The 8,697-nt window shown below is 30.3% G+C and overlaps 1 protein-coding gene and 1 long non-coding RNA gene across 2 annotated transcripts; one reads left to right on the forward strand and one right to left on the reverse strand.

The window, feature by feature from the left end:
* Positions 1 to 1,809: 1,809 nt before the first annotated feature.
* On the reverse strand, positions 1,810 to 4,607 carry LOC107872492. The gene is made up of 3 exons (XR_001674882.2): positions 4,430 to 4,607; positions 2,462 to 2,879; positions 1,810 to 1,997 (listed from the first exon to the last, which is right to left on the reverse strand). It is a non-coding gene; the product is annotated as an uncharacterized LOC107872492 (long non-coding RNA).
* Positions 3,584 to 4,750, forward strand: LOC107872491. The gene has a single exon (XM_016719168.2). The coding sequence runs from the start codon at positions 3,751 to 3,753 to the stop codon at positions 4,291 to 4,293; it is 543 nt and encodes a 180-aa protein (XP_016574654.1). The 5' UTR covers positions 3,584 to 3,750; the 3' UTR covers positions 4,294 to 4,750.
* The last annotated feature ends 3,947 nt before the right edge of the window (positions 4,751 to 8,697 follow it).

Consider the following 8,697-nt stretch of genomic DNA (forward strand, 5'->3'; position numbering starts at 1 on the left):
CTTTTAAATGGTTAAACTGACGAATCAAAATATGCAGACTCAATAAATGAAGAGTCATTGATTCGTCCAAACTTCAATAGATTAAATGAATTTCATTTTAAGGACTAATTTTCTACGCCCTACTTATGATGATTGACCTCTCCAGAAGATCGGAAAGCAAAATCAATTGGAATTTAATTTGAAGTCGTTAATTAAGTCTAATCATAGCTAGTTTCAATAGAAATTTATATGAATATTATTCTCTTTGTTCTAATTTAGGTTCATGTGTTTGAAAATGATTATTAAAGTGAGAATTGAAAGTTATTGTGTTGAATTGAACGTGGATCCAAAGTGAAGATAAATTTAACTTTATATTTTTTTGTTAATAATGTTATATTAATTGAATCTTAAAAAAAATAATCTAAAATTGATATTTTAAATTTTAAAGTGTCACATGACTTTAAAAAAATACGTCACTCCTTTTTTCATGAAAATCATTTTCCTCTATACTGAACACACCATATATTATGTGATATTATTGCAAGTAATAAGATTGAATTTCATATTAATTACTCCCTCCGTTTCAAATTGAGATGGTAAATTGATTAAAAAAAATAATTAATAACATAACTAATTTACCATAGTATTCCAATGAAATGATATTTACATTTTAATTTGAAGTAAAAAATAATTAATACAAAGGGTAAAACATGGAAAAAAATTATGTCTTCTTGATTAATGAAAAAAGACAAGTAAAATAAGAAATAAAATTAAAAAATTTGGTACGGATAATTTAGGACGGAAGAAGTAAATAGGAAGCTGATGTAAAGTTTATATAACCTCTGACTCTCTCGTCTTAATAATTAGTTTTTCGGGTGTCGTGGTCGAATATCAAACAATTCTTTTAGAAGAAATGAACTGAGATTCCATTTGGATCAGAAATGAATCTCTTGCAAAATGAAGCAATACAAAACTTTGATCAGAAGGTGACACAACCTGTACTTACTGTTGTGTTCCATGTAACGTGACTAATTAATAATAGCAGACTAAAGAATCGAAATTTCTTTAAACTATGACGAAACGAAATTTCTTTTAATTTTTTATTATGTTTTTTTTCTGCTCCAAATTTGGATTTTTTTGGATTTTTGGCTTTTTTACTAGATTACAAGTAGGGAATCTTTAAGTTAGTTGACATGTGATCAAGAGATCACAAGTTCAAATCATGAAAACAACCTTCAGTATAAATGAAAGGTAAAATTGCGTACAGAATATTATTGTGGTTCCATCCTTCTCTGCCCCTGTGAATAACGGGAGTTTTAGTGTACTGAACAATTTTTTTAATATGAAATCTTGTTAATTCAAATTTTTTGTCGTATAAGGTCCATTCAAAGGAAAAGTACTCCCAAACATTTTTTTCATACCAATATTTGAACACGAAATTTCAGATTAAGAACAAAGTGATTATATTCCTCCCACCACATCTCATCCAGATTTGAAAACTGAAATTTTAGCATACTAAGGAATCAAAATTCATTTAATTTTGTATACATAATTTTATATTTTGTGTGCCCCACCAGATTTGAAAATGAAGAGAACCCGCTCTTCAACGGCTACTTCATTATAATAAAATCCAAATTGACACCGACCACTAACCTTTTTCAAACCTAGCTTTCCCCATATTTCACGTTCTTAAAGCAAAAAAGAAAACAACAAAATTAGTTCTTTATGTTTGAGGGAGATTCAAAATAATCCATCATGAAACAGTTTTGATCCTTTAAATTTTATATAAAATTAGCACTTTAAATTTTTGTTAGGGAGGAGGGAAAGAAGTTAAATATAAACATTACAAAAGTCATCAAATTTCAAAACATGCAACATAAAAAACTACGCTAGATGCTAAGCTAATACATAAAACAATAATAATAAAAGAAATCCTAGTAACCGAGTTGGTTGGTTTCAGAATTTTCACCTTGTTGACGAGGGACACGTAATTCTCTCCCCATTTTTCCTTCTCCTACCTCAATTTTTTTAAAAAAAAAAGATATATTAATAGAAATTACACCTCAAAAATAAATCAAAAATAGCAAGAATTTCATAAAATGAACTGATAAATGTGACTTTCCCCTCTAATTTCCCATTTGTTTGTTAATTCCTGTCAAATTTAACTGGCAAAAATGATAAATATTAGATTAAAACTCAAAGCACTAATTTTTGATAAGGAAAAAGAGTCAAATTTGCCCCTCTACTTTAATTTAATAGCTATATTTATCTTCCGTCATACTATGAGGTTATATTTGTCCCTTCCGTTATTAAACTATTCACTTATATCCCTCTACTTAACAGAAATCCCCAAATCATAACAAATGTTGTTTTAAAAAACAAAAACCCATAAACCCGCAATATAACCCGCCCGACCCACATATGCCGAAACATAAGCGAGCAGCCTTTCATCGGGAAATCAAGCAAGCAAGCAATCGTTTACCGGATAATTAAGCAGCCCCTTGTCCGATAATTAAGCAAGCACCCCTTCCCTGGGTAATTTAGCAGCCTCTTTCCAGACAATTTAGCAAGCAACCTCTTGCTGAAAAATTAAGCAAGCAACAGTTTCTTGCAAGAAAATTGAGCAAGCAATCCTGTCGGAAAATTAAGCAAGCAACTCCTTTTCGGATAGGCAGCCCTTTGTCAAAAATTAAGCAATCAACCCCTCGATGAAAAATTAAGCAAGATATCTTTTTCCAGGGAATCAAGAAGCCCCATGTCGAAAAATTAAATTAAGCCATCGCTCTCCAAAAAATTAAGCACGTAATCCCTTGTCAGATATGTGAAAGAACCCAAACCAACCAAATTACATTGTGGGTAGTGGAGAAAGGAGGAGGAAATGGCCGCCATCATAGCGGAACCTGCAATTAGAAGCTTTAGATCAAACGTGTAGGCAAAACATAAATAAATGAAAAAAAATTGAACTGGTGAAGATATTATGCCGATGTTAGTGTGAAACGGTGAAACATGAACATAAATGTCAAGCTCCATGTGAATTTATGAGTTTTATTTTGAAGAACAGGCAATTTTCTATAATTTGGGACTTTTCGTTAATTAAAAGGGTAGAAATAAACAGTTTAGTAACAACAGGGGCAAATATAGCCTGATAGTATGGAGAAAGGAAGAGGAAATGGCCGCCATCAGAGAGGAATTTGCAATTAGAAGCTTTAGATCAAACGTGTAGGCAAAACATAAATAAATGAAAAAAAAAACTGAACTGGTGAAGACATTATGCCGATGTTAGTGTGAAACAGTGAAACATGAACATAAATGTCAAGCTCCATGTGAATTTATGAATTTTATTTTCAAGAAGAGGCAATTTTCTATAATTTGGGACTTTTCACTAATTAAAAGGGTAGAAATAAACAGTTTAGTAACAACAGGGATAAATATAGTCTGATAGTATGACGGAGGATAGATATAGCTATTAAATTAAAGTAGAGGGGTAAATTTGACCCTTTTCCTTTTTGATAAACTTAAAAGATCAAATTGATTCAGCATATACTTAAGGGACTATATTAAACACACCCTCAAACATAAAGGACCATTTATATAACTCTCCCCTTGAATAAAACTCCTTTTTCAGCAATAAATTGCCCCAGTCCACACAGTACCCAAGAAAACATTCTTCAATCCCAAAAGTGAGTCACTTGAGAAGACTTGATTAAGCCCTCAGTTTCTCAAGTCTCTCACATTTTCAATTTCAAACATCCAAAAAGAAAAAGTATAAAAATGCCTAAGAAAAATCCCCCTATTTTCCAAAAAGTTTCTACTAATCTATTAAACATGTCAATATTCCTAGCAAAAATGAAAAAGCCCATCATTACGAGGCTAATTTCTCTCAAAGAAACAAAGAAAATGATGAAAATGAAGAAAATAAGCCTCCTTAAGCATTATAATTATCGGTATATTCAAGAATACCAATTCTCTCCTTCAAACACACCATTACTTCAGTTTTATAATAGAAAAGATTCACCAAGAAAACAGAGGAGCTATCGAGATTTTTGCTCCTCTGTTTTCTTAATTTCGAAGTGTTTGGGAATTGCGAATGGAGAAGGAGGGGAGAAAAGGAGAAGGTACCCAGTGTTGGAGTTGGAGGGATTAGGTTCAATGGAAGATGGTAGAGAACTTTTAGATGTTGGAAATGAGGATGAGGATGATAATAATTCAGTTGATGAAAGATCTGAGAAGTTTATTGAGAGATTCTATGAAGAAATTAAATTGCAAAGGCAAGCATCATTTTTGAAGCAGTTTAATGCAATGGTTGATAATTGATGAAAGCAGCAAAGCAGAAACCGGAACTAGAATTTTATATTTATTAAGTTCTTGATATATATTTTATACATGTTACGCAATAATTTTTTTAATATAAATATAAAATTTATGTCGAAGTTACTAGATTTTACCGGACCTGCAAGTCGCTTTCTAGCTCCGCTCGTGCTTTCAAGATGTGTTCTCCAAGTAGAAGAGAGAGTTTTTTTTTTTTTTTTTCATTTTCATCTTTTTGGGTGGTTTTTATTTTACTTTATGTTTATTGTATGTTGGGAGTTTTGGTGATATTCTTTGTGATTTAATTTTCTCCATTCTTCACATTATTTTTAGTGGCTGTGATGATAGTGTGCTTTATTCTTTTTCTGTAATGTAATGTAGTTGCTATTTAACGAGTTTGTATTCAGAGGCGAAGCTATAGTATATGATGGCCAATTTAGCTTTTAACTCACTAATTTTTGGGTATGCTTCCTCCATTTTAAATTATCCGTTTCAAATTTTTTAATTTAATTTTTTATTTTATTTATCTTTTTTTCATTAACTAAAAAGAGATATTTTGCATGTTTTACACTTTGCATTAATTATTTTTTCTTCAAATTAAAATGTAAACATCATTTAATAGGGATATTATGATAAACTAGCTATGTTATTAATTATTTTTCTTAATCAATATGTCATCTTAATTTGGGACGGATAATTTGAAATGGAGAGAATATTAAATACTCTCTGCGTCCCATTTTACTTGTCCCAAATTGGGACAGCACAACAATTAAGAAAAATAATAAATAACATGACTAGTTTATCAAAGTACCCCTATTAAATGATGTTTACATTTTAATTTAAAGAAAATATAATTAATGCAAAGGGTAAAACATGGAAAGAAAAATTTGTCTTATCTTAATAAATAAAATGGGACAAGTAAAATGAGAAATGCCAATTTGAGACGGATAAAATGGGACGAAGGGAGTAATTCAGTGCATATATTCAAATACTAACGATGTAAATCCAAGTATCAAAGTTGTTTGACAGTTCAGTGGTAAGGTGTTTGAAATTAAAGTTCAAATGCAATTGTGATATGGGTTCAAACCTCTTTGTAATCAAAAACTTATTTATTTTCTTTATAAAAGCCTTCTCACTTTTCTCAATTATGTTTTTTGAAACTCCCGTTTGTTTTTACTAAAAAGTTTTATTTTGAAGAAAAAAAAAAGATAAAGATTAAGAATTAGAAAAGAAACAAAAATGAATTGTTACCCCGTCAAAATCTATTCGGTCTTCTTCACAGTCAAAGCCTTCTTCCTTAAAAGAAATATAAGTAATTGGTGTTCTCCCAATTTCTCTCTCTTTTTCTTTTTTTCAATGTGTTTGCCTATTATAATGTGTTACAGTAAAACCAATATTTTATTTTAATCTTTAATTCTAGGTTTGTTTTATATTGTCATTTTATCTATCAATTTTTTTATTTTACTTCATGTAGAATTTCAACACTAGAACTCTTGACAAGCCAGCAAGTATGTGGATTTTTTCTTATGTGATTTTTTTTGTAGTGTAATTTTTTTTTCTTTTTTCATAATTGCGATCTTTATATAGTTGACAATGAGAAATAGATACATAATTTGTGGTCTATGATTTTTAGGATCTTCGAAATGAGAGTCAGTATGATTAAAGACTCTTTTGAAGATCGTAGTTCTTCAAATTCTGCTTCTAGTGCTCCTTTACCAAGTTATGCATCTCCCCTTCAGTCTTTTCAAAGTGTTGAATAATTACGAAGTGTTGGATTTGAATTTCAATCAATCCAAATTTCAATCAATCCTACTTAAAGAAAATCAATTAGATTATTTTCTCCTAATATACGTGACAAATAAGGAGATATTACATGCAAAAGTAATGATAATGCTTATAATAAGTGTTCGTCAAATTGATAACTAATATACATTAGCTTGAAATCTTTTTATCTTAAAATTCAGAACCCCCGAACCTTAAATTTTAACTTCGCCTCTATTTGTATTTTTTAAAAATTTGTCAATTGAAATAGATTACTTTCTCATTTTATACACAAATATTTGAAGAGACCATAGAACCTAATTGCAGGATAACATAGCAAGAGGTCGTATTGTTGCCAAGGAAGTCATTCATATATTAATACAGTACATATTAGTGCACCCAAAAATATGGCCTAGTAGTTCAACGAAGTTGGGTTGAGCATCATGAAGTACTTGTTTCTGGTGGGAGGCAGCAGGTATCCCGTGAAATTATTACAAGTGCGCAAACTAGCCTAAACACCACAATTATAAAAAAAAATATTAATACATATTAGCATTAACTAATTATCTAGAGTATAATGTTACGTAGGTGTTTAATTGTTTTGAATAAATCTCAGGTTGTTATAAATGTAATCTATCAAGATCTACTTTGATATCTATTTGGATTTGAAACATCCGTCTTTTACTCAGACTAGGAGTAAATTTCCCCTATAAATAGAGGGGTTTTGTTCATTGTATTTACAATCTTATGATCTCGCATGCCTCAAGAGAAGAAATAAGAATCACTCTCTCTATTCTCTCTACTCTTCTTCTTTGTTCTTTATTATTTTATAACACGTTATCAGCACGAAGTCTCTTACCAATTGAGATTTGTTCGCAAGAGACTCTGTCAAATAAGGTGAGATTATAAATCTAAAGGTCAAGGTTAGTAATTCCTTATGTTATTTGTATTTTTCTATTAATGATATAATTATTGTTGGATTTGAGTAAAAATAATTGGTTTGGAACCATTTATATTTTGAATTTATTTCTCAAGAACAATATTATCAAAAGAAATGATAATATATTGGGTTCAAGTCCCATCGATTTATGCCTAAGACGCCTTTATATGGATAAGACGTTGAATTTGAATCTTAATGCACCATATTGATATATTATGATGGCTAAGGCAAAATAATGGGTATTTGATGAAAAGTTATGAAATTCGACCTATTGAATATACTCCATTCCATGAAGTGAATGTGGTAGCAATATATGATAAGTCTGAAATATGACAACTTACTTCATTCTTGAGGTGTATGTGGTAGCAGTGCATAATATGTTTGAAAGAAGACAAGTGATTGAATGCATGAATATATGCGTGGAGGGACTATATCATAATGATTATCAAAAGTGATGATATTTTTACACGCTTATATGATTATAAGATATGCTAGAGAAAAATTCTCTACATTATATATATGCCTCGATTTGCTTCTGAAGTAGCAAAATCTTGAAAGAGGTTATAAGCTATCATAATTTGATAGACTTAAGGCACGATTATATTTCATTCCTGGGGAATGAGAAACTTATTAATGCAAACGTGCACTTGATTGTGATTGTATCACAACTCACCTCCGAAAGAGGTTGAATAATTTTGAAATCTACTTCTAAAGTAGTAAATCTGAAATTTATTCATGTAATAGTAAATCTGAAATTTACTAAAGAAAAAGTACATGTCATGGTAAACTTGGAGTTTACTAGAATAAAAGTTCATAAATTTATATGAACGATTGTGACATCTCGAAGATGTGCATATATTGAAGAACTAGAAGATTCTTCAAGAATTGCTTATGTCGTTTGTTCTCATGATAAGTTGGTTGGACCAACTAATATTGGGATTGGATCCCTTCAAATTTGAAAATTATAAAAGGTGAATAAGGACTCGTTCACCATCATGTGATATGTTGAAAAGATGCATCAATAAGATGATCATATGTACATTCATGTCAACCTACGTTTGACATTCATAAAGTTACTTGTTCAATATAAATTGAACATAATTTTCAGATTGTGTAATTAAGATAATTCATCTTGATGATGATGGTTTAGCATTGAATGTCTTCGATAAATATCTAAACCATTGTTAATGAGAACAAAGCTTCATATGTTGATCTGAAATATGATATGTTGCATACAATAAAACTTGTATGCATTAGACCAATAAATTATGATTATTTCTTCTCCTCAATTGGTTCAAGGTCATGAATCAACTATTCCATCTAATAGTTTTGATGTGCGGTATACGATTAATGAATGTACCATGGTGCACAAAGATGAATCCATCAAAGAAGATGGAGGATGTATGTTAGCTTTCCTAACATAAGGGGGAGATTATAAGAAGTTATAAAGTATATTAGGAATTATCATCAGATCCTCATTCAAAAAATAATTCAAGTCAAATGCCGAACGCATCTCATATTTAAGCTGCAAGTGCTCCTATTTTATGTCTCTAAAGGACAAAGTCTATGCATGCGTGAAGCGTGATAGACTAATCGGTTTCAAATGAAATAGTACTTATATAAAATAGGGAGCAAATAATCATAATAAGAAGGTAATATGCACTTGAAGAGCCTATGACATAACACTTCATGAAGCCTTATGAGAGGTT

This window comes from Capsicum annuum, chromosome 5 (genome assembly GCF_002878395.1).
Source record: "Capsicum annuum cultivar UCD-10X-F1 chromosome 5, UCD10Xv1.1, whole genome shotgun sequence".
NCBI lineage: Eukaryota > Viridiplantae > Streptophyta > Magnoliopsida > Solanales > Solanaceae > Capsicum > Capsicum annuum.